Source organism: Entelurus aequoreus, linkage group LG15 (genome assembly GCF_033978785.1).
Source record: "Entelurus aequoreus isolate RoL-2023_Sb linkage group LG15, RoL_Eaeq_v1.1, whole genome shotgun sequence".
Classification (NCBI taxonomy): Eukaryota; Metazoa; Chordata; class Actinopteri; order Syngnathiformes; family Syngnathidae; genus Entelurus; species Entelurus aequoreus.
Window position 1 is genome coordinate 36570527 of NC_084745.1, and position 16988 is coordinate 36587514.

At 40.5% G+C, this 16988-nt stretch overlaps 1 protein-coding gene across 6 annotated transcripts in view; it reads right to left on the reverse strand.

Annotated features, from left to right (window-relative positions):
• The window catches only part of asap1b (ArfGAP with SH3 domain, ankyrin repeat and PH domain 1b), a 109377-nt gene that overhangs the window by 27493 nt on the left and 64896 nt on the right, over positions 1-16988 (reverse strand). For all 6 annotated transcript variants that reach the window (XM_062021367.1, XM_062021369.1, XM_062021368.1 and 3 more), the window contains exons 7-13: positions 14730-14815; positions 8643-8718; positions 8457-8543; positions 4847-4947; positions 4699-4768; positions 2789-2876; positions 2655-2703 (exon numbers count right to left, since the gene is read on the reverse strand). In XM_062021367.1, coding sequence (XP_061877351.1) covers positions 2655-2703; positions 2789-2876; positions 4699-4768; positions 4847-4947; positions 8457-8543; positions 8643-8718; positions 14730-14815 — 557 coding nt within the window. The remainder of the gene's footprint in view (positions 1-2654; positions 2704-2788; positions 2877-4698; positions 4769-4846; positions 4948-8456; positions 8544-8642; positions 8719-14729; positions 14816-16988) is intronic.

Here is a 16988-nt window from a genome sequence, read left to right on the forward strand (position 1 = left end):
AACCTCTGGTCCGTGAGTTTCCCCTTGATGATCGATATGCTCCTGGACTTGCTGGGTTTAAACTTCATCCGTGCCCATGTAATGTTGACATGAAGCTTTCCCAGCAGATGTTTAGTGCATGCAACGGTTGAGGTCAAGGTGGTCATGTCGTCCATGTAGGCACGGATGGGAGGTAGATGCTCTCCCCCTCTCAGACGTTCTCCACCCACAACCCATTTGGAAGCTCGAATTATCACTTCCATTGCCATGGTGAAGGCTAGATGGGAGATGGTACATCCAGCCATTATTCCCACTTCCAGAGATTGCCATGATGTTGTGTATTCTGTTGTTTTGACACAGAACTGCAGATCACGGAAGTAGTTTTTCACCAGGTTTGTGATGGTATTTGGGATGTGGAAGAAGTTGAAGGCTGTCCAGATGAGAGAATGAGGGACGGATCCAAAAGCATTGGCTAGGTCTAGGAATAAGACGTGCAGGTCTCTTCCTTACCTCTTGGCAGATTGGATTTGGTGCCATATCATGCTTGTATGCTCCAAGCAGCTTGAGAAACCAGGTAATCCAGCTTTCTACATATAATACAGTTATCCTTTAGAATTATTTGACAAATGCTCAATTGACTTATGGCCAATTAGTTAGGTTCCCCTCCATGTTTTTTAACCAATCACTTTACACATACTTGCTTCTCAGTCCTCTAAAAGTGTGTCCCAAATTTTGTGGTGGTTTGGCTTACCACTCTGAAATTACAGTGGCTGTTTTGTCGTGTGTGAGAAATTTCAAGTCAATTCGTCGTATGGGCTTTAATATCAGCTCCAAATCCGATTACAAAAAATATTATTTTGACAGCACTAATTTAAATACAAATATATTTCTTAGTGGATTGATAGTTGTTTGATGACTGTGGGTCAGTTTTTAACATTCTCTTAAAACTAGAAAATGGAATTTCAGTAAAAATTGTGTTTGAATGCTGAAAAGCTGAACTGAAATGGTAAGAGTTACCACGCTAGCCAGGTAGCATCAAATAACAAAATATGCCTTTTAGACGTATACCTGTCAAATGAGCAAATCAAGCTAGCATGCTAACGATAATTATTAGCAAGCGTAAAATGACCAAATGTCCTGTCAAATTTGCTCAAAAGCTAGCAAGTTAACATTAGCATGCTGACAAAAAAGAGTCAAGTAACACAAATTACACAATGTAAGACTCTTAGGTGTATAACTGCAAAATGAGCTAAAAAAAAAGATAGCATGCTAGCAATTAGCATACGTGAAATGAAATATTTGACTCTTGAGGTGCATACCTGCAAAATTATCTAAAAAGCTACCATAACGAACATTAGCATGTTAATGTTAGCATGTTAGCAATTCAAGCATTTTGACTTTGGAATTGTTTCAATCAGTGGTGTATTTATCAGAAAATTCATAGCAACACAGTAGTGGTGCATGTTTTGATACATTTTCACCCTTTAGTGAGAGTCACAAATCATGTGAAAAAAAGAAAAAACAATTAATATTAGTGGTAGTCAACCACAATATATTGTTATCTATTTCAAATTGACTCATACAAATTTATGAACGCACCATCAGACTTAGTTGAATCACCTTTGCCAGATAATTTTCGTTAAAAGATTACAAATTGAGATTTTTTTTTTTTCGGACTATAATGTGCAATAATGTTATATGTGTATATGTATATATATGCATATGTATGGATATGTGCATGTGTGTGGATATATACATATATATATATATATACATATCTTTTTTTTAAAATCTTTTTTTTATCTTTTTTTACTATTTATATTACCAAATGATTGTGTATGCACCTTAGGGGATCTGCTCCAATTTCGTTGTTCTTTGAACCTGTTCACTGTAATAATGACAATAAAACTCTATTCTATTCTAAATGCGAGAGTCCACAAACAGCTATAGATAGATCCAATGTATATATGATTATTATCTCATCTAATGAACAATTTTTGATACAGTTCACTATATTGAGTGGTGGGTGGGCACACAAAGAGCACTGTGGTTATCATAAAGCACACAGTTGGGAAACACCATGTCGGCCTTTCAAACATGGCATCCAGCAGTTTCCCTACAAAGCACAATCTGCTCATACACGCACACACGACTCCGCACAGACGTGCCGTTACTGACAATGTGCATGAATACATTAATATCCCTGCTGCTAATTGAGGGTTGCTATGGAACACTGAATATTTCATCAAACGCGCCAAGATGCTGATGCTGACAATGTGCGTGACAACGAGGGGAAGCGGGCTTCATCCCCATAGGAGCGGCATATGCACGGAGATAGATGCGGGGTATTCAAGCCTGCAATGACGCAGGCTGGTGCAGCAAGCACCTAAAAGTGACAAAAGCATCAAAGGTGCCGCCTGAATATATTTAGCATGTATTTGTAGTAATCTGCATTTTAGTGCAGACATGGGAATATTCCTGTTAAAGATGCGTCACAGCAGGGACTGCCAAAAATATTTTTCAAGTAATAGCCTACCGGCTTTCTCTCTTCTGGGACTTTCAACAAGATTTTAGAGAGTCTGGGGGGGATAATGACACTAATTGCCATTCTAGGTGTCTCACAGGCTTGAGCTTTTCACAATAAACTCAACCAAGCACAATATGACGGTACTCACATGACAAACTCTTGCTCATCCTCAGCTTGAAAATGATATGTCCGGTTATCTGCGGGATACAGAAATCATATTAAGCACAACTTGCAATGTGTGGAAATCCCTGGCGGAGGTAAATAATGTAATTTGAAACTTACGAGAAATGAGATCAAAGCACTTCCTGTCCTCCGGGCTGGGCTTGACCTGGCAGGTGAGAAGGTTGAGCTTCACCGGCTGCCTGTTTGACTGAAAGGAAAGACAAATTCTCCATATTATTATTTGGATCGATAACACGTCACATGAATTTATGTTTATCTGCGTAAGCCAGCTCTTGAGGCTTGGATTTTTTCACACAATTTAAAACAACACCTACTGTAATTTAGGGGGTTTAACTGAATCACCATGTCGTGTGGTAAACACCTTTGGGGACTGATAAGCACGTGTGTACATTTGGAACCTAATTGGTTGAAAAACATGCCCGCCATGAGGCAAAATACAGGAGCTTTGCAGGGGCACCTCAGTAACTGCACATAAGCCAGTTCTTCTCAAATAGAGGGGCGGGGCCCCCTTTGGGGGAGCGGTTCGATGTCAAGGAGGGGTGCGTGTGAACCCGGGGAACACACTTTATCAGTATACTGCAGTATGATACTTCAAAAAAAATTGATCACTACAGTAGTTAAGGTTGTAATTTTGCTTCATCCTTCACTTTAAGCGTGAGTGAAGAATACGTGAAGAATGCCCTACCGACCTGATAAGACCTGGTAAGTCCGAAAGAGAAAGAGATGACACATTATTATCTGCTAACAGATGGTACCCTCGTTACCCTCGTAACAGATGGTTGTTTGAGTGCAGTGCATCTCGTCCCGCTGCTAGTCCCACTGGCTAATGCTTCAGTCAAATGCAGGATTCTCACAAGAATGAGGCAAAAATACAACCTTACCTACTGTACAAAAGGTGCTCATTGCCCATTAATTCGGACTTCCTCAATTTAATTGTCAGTATCAAACGGTTCAAGTCGGTCAAAAAATGAAAAGTTTAAAAATAAGGATTTAAATATTTTTTCCAGGCAAATCATATTCTGTCACAGACTAAAAAACAATGTTAATAAAGTAATTATTTATTGTAAGTTGATCTACATTTCTCTCTTTTTTGTGTTCTTAAATGTTAATACGGATACAATGATATGCAGAGGTGTACTTATAACAATTAGACAAATGACACTATTTGGGGGGGGCGTATTAAAATATAATTGAGAAAGCATAGGCCTTTGACCATTTGCGGTACAAATGTGGATACAACATAAAATTAGGCCAAATTAAATCAGGATTCAATTGTGCGAAAAACCAAATGTAATTTTACCCATCAAAATATAGATTGTGTTAGGTCGTACCAATAACTAATAATCATGGGTTTGCACTCTTTATTTTGCTAGGGTTGGCTTGCATTAATGAAATGTCCTAATGAAGCTTTCTGTATTTTAAATAAAAAACTCTGCAAAGGTGAACTGGAGCATGCAAAGTTAGACTTGAGCGTTGCAGGCGACCCCAGAGCTACTTTTAGCAGACAGTGATGATGTCATCGCGTTTAAGGCGACCTCTTCTAGCGGCTATTGTGTTTGTCACGCCATCATACAGAGCGTAGACTGCGATTATGAGACTTTTTCTTATTATTATTAGGCTCCTCGTGATGATATTGTTGATGTATACTTATTCAGAGTAAATCACTAAACATAACATCCTCCTTTGAGCTTTCCGGCATCCACAGGGAAATGAAACGGCAAAAGAGCGGCGACGGCCATTGCAGCGTACGCACATCCAGAGATGAGTCACCCAGGAGCAGCAGGCCGAAGGAGGAGGGGCACGTGAGGAGACGGGGTTGCCATGGCGACCAATCTATGTCAATTCCACCCTGCTGCCAGCTTCCAGATTGAGATAGAGCGGCATGGCCTCCCAGCGCGTTGTTCTCATGCTCATCCCGACAGTCGCATGTAAGGTGGTGAAGGGAGGGTGTGTGTGTGTGTGGGGGGGGGGGGGGAGGATTTCCTGTGTTAGCATTGTTTTCTACTCACTGTGGCATGAGAGATGGTGAGGATGCCCCCCTTCACTGAGCACTGCCTCCGCTGCCACACCTTCCTCAGGCTGTGAAGTGGGAAAGAGCAAAAGGGAGGTTTAGTTAAAGGGTCATCGCGTCTTTTTTCATCCATGCTAGTGACTCACCCGTCGCTCTTCTTCAGCAGGTAGCCTTTCTTCTCGCTGCCAAACTCCTTGTTCCCTTGCAGCTGGTGCATGCTGTAGCCACCTTGCTTGCTCTGAGAGTCCTGACGTACACATACGCAAAACAACCATAAACAATACAGTTGCTGCTAGCTAACATCCAACACAAACATGCCGCAAAACATCCCACAAATCATAATACAAAAAAAATAAAGAAATTGCTCGTCAATATATACAAGCATATTATCAACACAATCCAGTCACCATGCAAATGAGCCTGGTAGTGGTTACGTGCAGCATCCTTGTTATAGCTTTTCTGTTCAAAATCTTAGATCTTGGAAAAGGTATTATATTTTAGGAGTCTGACATAAATAGCAAACTTGTGCAAAATGACAAGCCTGTTTGTATTTTGATAATATCTGTGCCAATGTTATAATTTTCCTTTAAACACTTTGCTACCATAAATTCTCTAATTGAACAGTGCAAGCTGGATTTATGAACCCCTGTTTGCGAACTTTTCGGTTCACAAACTTTTCGATCGTGCCAAATATGCTTCTGTGTGCAAACCATGTCTTTGTGTAAGAACGCTTCATTCATTCATTTTGTCTCCCGCTGGCAACCATTCTGTGTTTGCTTGTATTGAAGAGATTGAAGAAGCCGGCTTCGTGTCACACTACGTTTTTAATTGTGATGACAACGGAGAAAGATGCCAAAGCTGACTTTTTTTCCTTTTACAGCGGAGGAGAAGACTACCTCTCATTCAGCGGGTCCTCTTCCAAGAGCACAACACACACACGGACCCTCCCCTCGTCCCCTCCCTTCTCCCCCTCGGTCTGCTCCTTTCTCTCCTTTTGTGAGCTGCTCCTTTGCCACTGTTAATATACTGTAAGTGGGTTTTACCTTTTTAAATGTTTATTATTGTTGCAATATGATTGTGAAAGTTAAGTATATTTGTGATTTCTGACCGTATGTGAGGGCACCAAAAAGACTTCTGCGTGTGTGCGTGTGTTGGCAGGAGTTTAGCTTGTCGTTGTTTTCAGAATCAGAATCAGAATACTTTTATTGCCATTGTTTGCCTCCGTTTTGGCTTGTAAATAAAGAAATGTATTTCTTTATCACCTTTATGTTGTGTTCAAAGTGTACAACCTTACTTAATCGAGGCTGGGAACCATTATTCATATTTACATTATTTCTTATAGAGAAATTTGCTTCACTATACAAGCTTTTCGATTTAAGAACCCTATTCAAGAACCGATTAAATCATAAATCGAGGTTCCACTGTACATACAACTCTTTATATATACACTTAGAATTACATTTATAGTCATTACGCATGCATTAAAGAATACAGAGTAACAAAATGGGGTTTAACATCAGATCCAGAAATGAATTATTTTGCATCCGGTATTTATATATGTATGCTCAAATATATAGTTTGAATACCGGTATTTAGAAACATACAAAGTCAAACTGGATGTAACAGATAGAGAGTAATATATAAATATACACAAGTTCTGATATGAATATCCATCCATCCATCCATTTGTTACCGCTTGTACCTGTCGGGGTTGCGGGGTGGCTGGAGCTTATCCCAGCTGCATTCAGGTGCAAGGCGGGGTACACCCTGGACAAGTGGCCAACTCATCGCAGTGATATGAATATGTGAACTAAATTATAGTACATAAATAGTTATGAGTATATAAAACTAATATACATAATTATGTTCCAAACAAGGGTCAGCACGGAGGCACAGGGGTTAGTGCCTCACAATACGAAGGTCCTGAGTGGTCCTGAGTTCAATCCCGGGCTCGGGATCTTTCTGTGTGGAGTTTGCATGTTCTCCCCGTGACTGCGTGGGTTCCCTCCGGGTACTCCGGCTTCCTCCCACTTCCAAAGACATGCACCTGGGGATAGGTTGATTGGCAACACTAAATTGGCCCTAGTGAGTGAATGTGAGTGTGAATGTTGTCTGTCTGTCTATCTGTGTTGGCCCTGTGATGAGGTGGCGACTTGTCCAGGGTGTACCCCGCCATCCGCCCGTATGCAGCTGAGATAGGCTCCAGCACCCCCCGCGACTCCAAAAGGGACAAGCGGTAGAAAATGGATGGATGTTCCAAACATACAAATTTGTCAAATCAGTATGAAAATAATAAATGGAATCTGTGGGAATGAGAGCTTAAAAGGGAGACAGCTCTGGAGAAAAAGCTGTTTATAAGTCTGCTAGTTTTAGTCTTGACAACTTTATATACTTAAATAATGATTTGGAGTGCATGAAAAACTTAGCAACCTAGCTCTCCTAAACCACATGGTCATTTATAGTATATTGCACAACACAGCAGCAATGCAACCAACCGATGATATAATTGCGCGAAGGAGAAAACTGCTAAGCCAAGACAGGACAGCAACCGCTGAGTTGATAGCTGCAGCTACTGCCATCTTGTGGTACCAAGCTAAAAAAAAATACATCAGGAGGTTGCCTACAGCCATAGCCACAGTTTTTAGACATGGATCTAATTGCCGATAGTGGGGCTTCTTGGCAACTATAAATGACCTGGTGATCAATTGAATACAAGCATTAATTGGAGCTGTACTTTGAAATAATATTAGCACGAACATTAGACTTCCAGCCTTCTTATAACAAGTGTATCTATGCTCGTTGGCACACTACAAAGTATGCACTGCAGGCATCCATCCAACCATTTACTACCGCTTGTTTCACTCTGGGTCACAGGGGGCTGGAGCTTGTCCCAGCTGCACCCGGGCGTAAGGCAGGGTGCACCCTGAACAAGTCGCCACCTCATCGCAGGGCCAACACAGATCATTGCACTAAAAAAAGTCACACCAGACAAACACGATGCAAGAGCATGCTCCACATGCAGCAGCACTTACTCTTCTAGACTTGATTCCAGACAAGCAGAAGGCAGTGAGGAGGAGGAGGATGGGAGGATATAGAGGGGAGAGGTGTGAAAGATCCAGTTCAGGAGCAGGCGGTGTGTGTAAGAATGTGTCGCCTGCACGTGCACTAATACTCGTGTGATTTATGGTTCTAAAACTAGCTGGAGGTAATTGTCAAAGGGAAACTCGAGTGAGAGTGTGGCTATGATCTAAGCCATGCAGAGTGACAGTGGAAATACGGTAGACCTAAACGCAACACATTGCACTCACAGATACAGTGTTTTTTCACATGACTGTTTGTATTTGTTTGTAACTTTATCTTCTATATTAACTCTTCCCTCTTTGCCACACTTGAGACAGTGTATACAAACGCGAGACATCAAACACAATGCAAAAACCCCTCTCAAATTGCCCCGTTTTTCCAAATGTTTCGACTGAGGGCCTGGGGCCACTTATATTCTATTCGACTAAAGCCACTTTATGCAAGCAGCTCCCCACTGAGAAGAACACAAATCAGCAGACCGCACGCTACGCTAACAGCTACCTGGGCGGGGTGCTAACTATCCTCGACCCTGGTAATGACCAGCAGGGGGCACTTTGGTGAGAAATCATGACTAAACTGTTGCACAAATGGGATTGTCAGAATAAGGTCTGCCTTGGTAGCTGGATATTGGACTGTGACCATGTCACTAGGTTTAGTGTTTTTGTGTCTGTTTACCTCCTTCTGGTCCAGCTGGAGGGAGGACTTGATGAGGTCGCGGAGGGCGGTCAGCTGCTTCTTCTCTTCATCCTGAGTTTGCTTGATCTGGACAGAGGAGAAACAAGCATGGTGGCAGGTGTACCTATTATTTTGGCCAAATGTGTGCTACACGTGAACATTCTTTGTTCTGAAGGAGGTGTTTACATTGTAGAGATCAGCCGCCAGCTTCTCAATGTACTGCTTCAGTTTATCTGCTGTCTTCAAGCCATCCTGGAAGAAACTGGAGAAGAACAGAGATTTCATATTAATATTGATAAGGATGTGTAGATCATCTGCAAGGAAAAACTACTTCCGGAAAGACTCAACGGGATGCGGAAAAGACACGCAGAGATGCTTTACTATTTATATTTATAGATGTCCCACAACAGTATATTGGGAGTGTTTTGACCAAAATGTAGCCTTAATGCTGGAATTTGACAGTTTCAAAAGTGCTTTTGGTAAGCCCTATTGGGGTTTGTGTGTAGCTTTAATGCTAATGAGCTGTTTGTCTCCCAAAAATGCGCTTTTGTACAGACTTCTTACAGACACTGTCCGCAGTTTTTAATAGACGCCAAATACATCACATACAACAACTAAACATTAAAGGGGACCTATTACGCAAAACAAACTTTTCTTACCTATTAGTTCATGTTTTTGTGTATTTGGGATCTGCATAAGTCCCGAAAATGGGAAACTAAACCATTGCGACATGGCGGAGATATTTATAAAACAATCTTGCCTTCCTTTACACTTTCTCCGTTTGGAATTTGCACAACCTGTGACGCCTTTGGCAGTTGTGACGTCAGCACATATCTTTATATATGTTAGAAATTTACCTAAAGTGCTTTGTGTGAGTACACCTTTGTAGTTTTGTTGTGGGGCAGACTGGCTCATTTATGCACATGCATCCTCCGCTGTTGCCATTTCTAATACAAAGTAGCAGAGGTGGGACCAAGTCATTGTTTTGCAAGTCACAAGTAAGTCTCAAGTCTTTGCCCTCAAGTCTCGAGTCAAGTCCCGAGTCAAGACAGGCAAGTCCCGAGTCAAGTCCAAAGTCAAGACTGGAAAGTCTCAAGTCAAGTCCCAAGTCCTGCATTTTGACTTTCGAGTCCTTTCAAGTCCTTTTAACCACAGACTAATATATTTACACGGATTGTGTATGCTTTTAAAACGCTGTATTTATTTATTAAAACAAGTGCATTTGAAATTGCAGGAAAAAAAATAGTGCTGACATTGCACTTAATAATAGCACTATTAACCAGTCATTTTAAACATTTAACTCATTCCTTTACAGAATAAACACATTTGAAAAAACAAGTGCAACTGTACTTATTTGCACAAAAGTGTTAATATTGTATTTCCATGGCATATTGCATTGTAACTAGTTCCACAGCAGTTTCTATCTTGTTCATACCTTATCTCATTGATCTCATCTCATACTGTATGTGTGTTTATGTGTGCGTACACATGAAAAACATAACAAATACATGAACATAACAATGAACAGAGTTGTACTTTTTAGATGTCAGGGCCCTACGCAATATGTACACATATTCTTAATATAGTATACATTTTAACTGACCTTTATTTGACTATGTTTGTCTTTTTGTAAGTGGCTAAAATACGCGGTGCTGCTGACCGCCGTCTAACGTTACGTTACTGTGTGTGATACATTGACTAACGTAACGTTATGTATAGGTACCTCATGCAACCCTGCTTAAAAAAAATCACTTGACAAAAAGTATGAATAAGGTAGCGAACCGCAGTGGACGCAACAGATTGCCGTGTTTGCAATGACGTTATAACCAGAGACATCTTATAAGTAGACGCAGCATTGGCTGCTGTGACGCGAGCAATTTGGCCGCCATCTTGAAGTAGTGATGAGGAACCGGTGAGCAGCCTAAACTGACAGTTGACAGGTAGAAAACAAAGATGCCGGGCTGGTGTTCAGCGTTTTCCTGCTCAAATGAGCGGACTGTTGAAAATAGGAATCGGGGGATTACTTTTCATAAGTAAGATTTAACATTAACGTACGGTACTATTGGTTGTATTTTGTGAAAATAATATTACCACAGAGTTGAGAAGGTGCAAAGATCTTCAATATTTGTATGTGAAAATCACAAATAAATCTTCTGGGGGAGGATCACCCCCCTACAGGGGTTTGGTTTACAAACTTTCAGCCCCACCTAAAACAAAATTCACCAGCCGCCACTGATTATGATGCATTCTCATTTTAGGCAAAATATAAGATAATACTTTCTTAACAGTATAATTGTAACCAAGAATAAGTCTTCAAGTAACAATATTCAAATACTAACATTGTTGGGTAAAACAGAATTTGGTTTTATTCTGAATCCAGTGAAACAAATTGGTGGTTTTAGCTAAAATAAAGACTTTTAGGTGTTTATGTATGTTTATGTTTAAGTGTTTGGCAGACGCTTTTATCCAAAGCGACATACATAAAAAATACATATAAAACAATCACTGTAAACATTATCATTTAAGGGAAGAATGTAATACAAAACATCAATACAAAGGGTCAAGACAGAATAAACTCTGCTGCTGCAGCAACAGAGATACAGTCTATAGGTTCCTATGATATATAGATATCTAATGTATTTATACATTGTTTATGTAGGATATACGCATGTATATATAACCTAATCATATTGTTTCTTCAATTTAAAAATAGCTGACCGTTTTTTCCCCCTTCTCTGGGATTATATTCCCAGTTTTGATCTCGGACATCTGGTCACTTATAGCATATAAAACTATTCTATTACTGTTAAGCAAACTATGAATAATAAAACACGCCAAAACATGTGTCCTTTATCATAGCTACACGTATGAAAAAAAAAACGTGTGAAAATCAGTGGTATTCAGTGAGGTAAAATGAATTAAATGCGCTGACAGTTCATTGCTCCTGCCAAATGAATTGCACTGAGTGGAGCGGATCACCACTCCAAGATGGCGGCCCCGCGTCTCGTCTGCGCCAGTAAGCAGTAGCGCTCGATGCCGCGTCTACTTATAAGATGTCTATGGTTATAACGTTAGCAGGGAGTTTACAGCCTCACTGATTTAACTACACAGCAAATAAAAGTCACGTTACTTAGCCAATAAACGTTAGCTTACATTCAAAACGTACCCTTCTTTGTGCATCTTCAAATGTCGAACGAAGTTGGAAGTTGTTGCGTCTCCGTCTGTAATATTCGAACTGCATGTTTAGCATACTGCAATTCGTTTTTTGTTGACCAAGTCGTAGTTTTTATACCCGAACGAAACCAACTTTAGTATTAATTTTCCTCACTGGCGCGTTGTTTGACAACTCTTGTTCGGTGATTGTCCTGCAATTTGATTGGCTGAATGTTGTGGGCTGAAAACAACGTAGATCTAATTTGATTGGCTGTTGTACTGAGAGCACACACGCTGACACGCAGCACACACGCTGATAGACAGACACGTACAAAATGAAAGGAACGCAGCGCTCCTGAATAACTTTTTAAACTTTGGGTTTGGGGGAAAGTAGCAAGTCATGTCAAGTCAAAAGGCTCAAGTCCAAGTGAAGTCACAAGTCATTGATGTTAAAGTCTAAGTCGAGTTGCAAGTCTCTTTACATTTTGTCAAGTCGAGTCTAAAGTCATCAAATTCATGACTCGAGTCTGACTCGAGTCCAAGTCATGTGACTCGAGTCCACACCTCTGCAAAACTGTGCATCATGAAGAGATGGTCAGAAAGTGTCATGAAGTGTAAAACATAATCTAGGCTACATTTTGACCAAAGAACCACCATTATGTAATGTAGACTATAAAGAAGTGTTTTAAATGTAAAAAAAAAATCATAATATGACCCCTTTCAGGAGTAGGACAGGACACATAGCATAGCTACAGCATGTGAGCTACAGTGCTAACGTTACAGTCACAAATTTACCGTTGAATCCAGCACCAGTGCTGTTAGCTTATTCACTGAAGACAAAACAACGATCAAACTTACACCCACCATGTCTGACAGAGATATTTGATAGGCCTTTTTTAAGATCTGTAAAGCCTGTTTTTGTCTGTTTTTTACACAATCACAGACCAACCGTTTTTAAGCCCCTTTTCTTTCAAAAGTAGAGCAAACAAAAGAGAAATAGTTTTCTGAACAAATTACTGTTAGAAATGCATTCCATTTTGCATAATAAGGAACTTTGTAGGTTTAGTTTAATGTGCTTTTGTCGACATATAGGGCCTGATTTACTAAAGGTTTGTGTGTATTAAAACATGTGCAAACTCGATAACACAAGCAAAGCTAATCTACTAAACGTGTGCAAAGTGGATTTTGTCTGTTAAGTGAGCAGAACAAGGTGGGGAATACATTTTGCGTCTATGTCTTCTTAATATGCAGAATATATGCTGATTATCAAAACTCATCATCGTTTTGGGAGCACTCTTTTGCGTTTATTTAGCACTCTTGAAAAGGACGCGCAAACTGACACTGTTCCACACACGGCTGTGAGACAGGAGTGCTCACACTGCACAGACAGACGTTGGACAGAGAATTGTCCATCTTATGTGTACTTTGTAACATATTTGGATGGTCAGAAATAAAAAAATATCAGACATATCCGCTAATCATCAACATAATTTTATAATTTCATAGCTAATGGTTGACTTAAAGGGGAACTGCAGTATTTTGGAATTTTGCCTATCGTTCACAATCATTATGAAAGACAAGACGAGGGAATCGGATGGATTTAAAAAAACTGCATTCAAAATATTAAATACGCATAACAGTCTGCTTGCAGGGGTGCCAATGAAAGGTCCTCTAACCCAGTGGTCCCCAACCTTTTTGTAACTGCGGACCGGTCAACGCTTGAAAATTTGTCCCACGGATATTGATATATAATGTAGGAACAGAAAGAAACAACCCTTTTGTGCGAATGAGTGTGAATGAGTGTAAATGGGGGAGGGAGGTCTTTTGGGTTGGTGCACTAATTGTAAGTGTATCTTGTGTTTTGTATGTTGATTTAAAAAAAAAAACTTTTTTTTTTCTTCTTTTCATTTCTTGATCCACGGACCGGTACCGGGCCGAGGCCCGGTGGTTGGGGACCACTGCTCTAACCCACCCGTAAAATCCAATAAATAACCATTTAAAAGCGCCATTGTAATGTAATACTCCATTTACATTTTGTGACTTGAATTAGTGATTTTGTTTTTACAAGCGCTAACGCAGACAAACTATTTATAGTGGCGACGTGATCACTACCGTGTGTCCCTATGTTTACATCGAGTGGTCTGCTGCTTCCTCGCTTCCCGGCTCCTTGGAAGTTTATTGTAGATCATAAATCATGCCTCTCACTTGGAAAGTTGATGGCTGAGGATGTAATCTGACAAGTTGGTACACTTTGTCAGCCATTTAGGACCCGGAAATGGCGAGAACGACATGAAAAGACGCTTGGTTACCTCCCCCTCAACCCCTCTCCACCCAAGGATTATGAAACATTCTTCATCTCAATGATAATATATGAACATCCCAGCAGTCAGCATCCTAATGACAGTAGACCTTGTACAGTAAGTGATGCTTTATTATGTTAGTTGGCTCTCAATAAATCAGCAGTGCGCAGTAATCAGTGATGAAGAAAAAAAACTTACGTCATGATGCGTTTTTGAAATTAATGTGCCGCGTATGCTTAAAATGATTAAAATACGTAAATATTAAATGTTATTATAAATGTGCCCATTACTACATTACATATATACTTACATCTTGATGGAGGTGTTTGGATGTTTTTTTTAAAATGCCCATAAAAAGTGTCTACTGCTTGTTTGAAAGCATAGCAAAACACTACAGGCAGAAGCATGGTAACATGGATGTGCAGTAAATGAGTGTCTCCATTGGCGATGCCCCGATTAGTACGTGCAAATGTTTTATTTAAATAAAGCGGTCTGCGCCATTAATCGATTGCACACACAATCTTAGTAGATCACACGCAACATGCCCACTAATAGTACACTCTATTTTATTGATTGCATATGTTATTGAGCATGAAGTATTTGGATCTTTGTAAATCTGGCCCATAGTGTACATTGTTTAACTGCAGTGTTATTATGAGCAGACCTAGCAACGCAACGAGAGAATTTGTCATTCTGTCATCCGGCGGTTCTGGCCCGCAGAGCGCTCACTTATTTCCTCAGAAAACCTCACAGCTGTCACAACACATCTGTGTGACGACCCATTCATTATTTAGAACTTCTATATTTAGGGAATACTTACTTGCACTGTGCGTGGTAATACTTGATCAGGTTCTGGAGGAGGTCCACCCCTTTCTTGGTCTTGATCTCGTTGACTTTGATGAGATACTGCAACACAATGATAAGATGTTGAGTTTGTGTTTTAAAGGGGGTTTTAAAAGGTACAATGTGGTTCTCTGCATCCGGGCGCACATTGTTTTTTAAGACACTTGTTTGATGTACCAGCCAAAAGTATAAGTGGCATGAAAAAAAAGGCCTTGATCTAATCCAAGGCTCGCATTTTACATCAGCATGACGAATAACCAGCGGATAGTCTTCAGGGAAAGCGTTGTCTGGGAGGATTCACAACAAAACGCCTCAAACAGCGTTGTCATCAAACAAATGTTTGAATAAAGACAATCCCAGCTAATCCCAGGATGCAACCGTCCACAGGGAACAGCGATGTGTCACAGCGAGGGGGCCGCTTAACGATTATATTTAATCTAACGCACAGCAGTAAGCTCAAGACGACCATTTTGCTATTTCGATTAACCTATCATTTGTGGATACCATCTTACAGAGACAAACTGAAGCAATTATTGGATCACTTTTAAATCGTTTCTTGCACAACAGTTGTGCTATATTATTCTTGCGTTGACATTAATAATGATAATATAATGCTACGAGGAATAGCATAATAGATGAGAGGCATTTAACCCACAATTGTGTTTACGCTACGTGCAAGCTACATTTCGTTTTTTTGGACAAGGAACTGTATTTGGTAAGAGTTGTGGCTGTTCAAAACGCCCCACGAAGTACAATTACATTTATCTCAATCTAAAAAAACAACAACTATATAATGCTACAATACTGATATAAATCATTTGAAAACAAGAACAAACTGTGGTTAAAAATTAAGAGCTAGTTAACAAGAAAACTAGCCAGGTAGCGAGCGAGCTATCTTGCTTGTTTTCAAATTTGTGGATTTTCAGAACGTTTCCCCTAAAAAAGTATATAATCATATTATGTTTAATCATTAATTATATAATATTACAATATCAATCTTTTTTGAGTATTATTATTTAATGATATAAATATGCTTCCTAAAGTGTCATAGTGGGTCCATTGTGAACTATACCTTACCAAATATGGGTTCTCTGCATTAAAAAGGGATTATCACTAAAAATATTGAATTTTATTGTTTTAAAATATGTGCTACCTACCTAATAAAAACAAAGCTAATCAACACAATGATACTGATAAGTCTTTCTACGACTAAAAAAATGAGAATTAAGTGTGGTTAAAAATTAACAGTTAGCTAACCACAAAGCTACCCAGATAGCGAGCTAGCAAGCAAGTCTTAATATTTGTGCATTTTCCACTAAAAAAGTGTATAATTATGAAGTCAACGCCTGTACAAAGCCTGCACGCCGGCTCAAAGCCTGCCATTGGAGTTCAACCCAGTAGACGAGAGGGTAGCTTCCCTCCGCCTTCGGGTGGGGGGACGGGTCCTGACTGTTGTTTGTGCTTACGCACCAAACTGCAGTTCAGAGTACCCACGCTTTTTGGATACACTTGAGAGAGTACTGGAAAGTGCTCCCCCGGTGATTCCCTTTGTCCTACTGGGGGACTTCAACACTCATGTTAAGTTAAAGTTAAAGTACCAATGATTGTCACTCACACACTAGGTGTGGGGAAATTTGTCCTCTGCATTTGACCCATCCCCTTGTTCACCCCCTGGGAGGTGAAGGGAGCAGTGGGCAGCAGCGCCCGGTAATCATTTTGGTGATTAAACCCCCAATTCCAACACTTGATGCTGAGTGCCAAGCAGGGGGGTAATGGGTCCCATTTTTACAGTCTTTGGTATGACTCGGCAGCGGGGTTTGAACTCACAACCTACCGTTCTCAGGGCGGACACTCTAACCACTAGGCCACTGAGTAGTTGGCAACGACAGTGAAACCTGGGGAGGCGTGATTGGGAAGAATGGTCGCCCGGATCTGAACCCGAGTGGTGTTTTGTTATTGGACTTTTGTGCTCGTCACAGATTGTCCATAACAAACACCACGTTCAAACATAAGGGTGTCCATATGTGCACTTGGCACCAGGACAACCTAGGCCGCAGTTCCATGATCGACTTTGTAGTTGTGTCATCGGATTTGCGGCCTCATGTTTTGGACACTCAGGTGAAGAGAGGGGCGGAGCTTTCTACCGATCACCACCTGGTGTTGAGTTGGCTATGATGGTGAGGGAGGATGCCGGACGGACCTGGCAGGCCCAAACGCAGTGTGAGGGTCTGCTGGG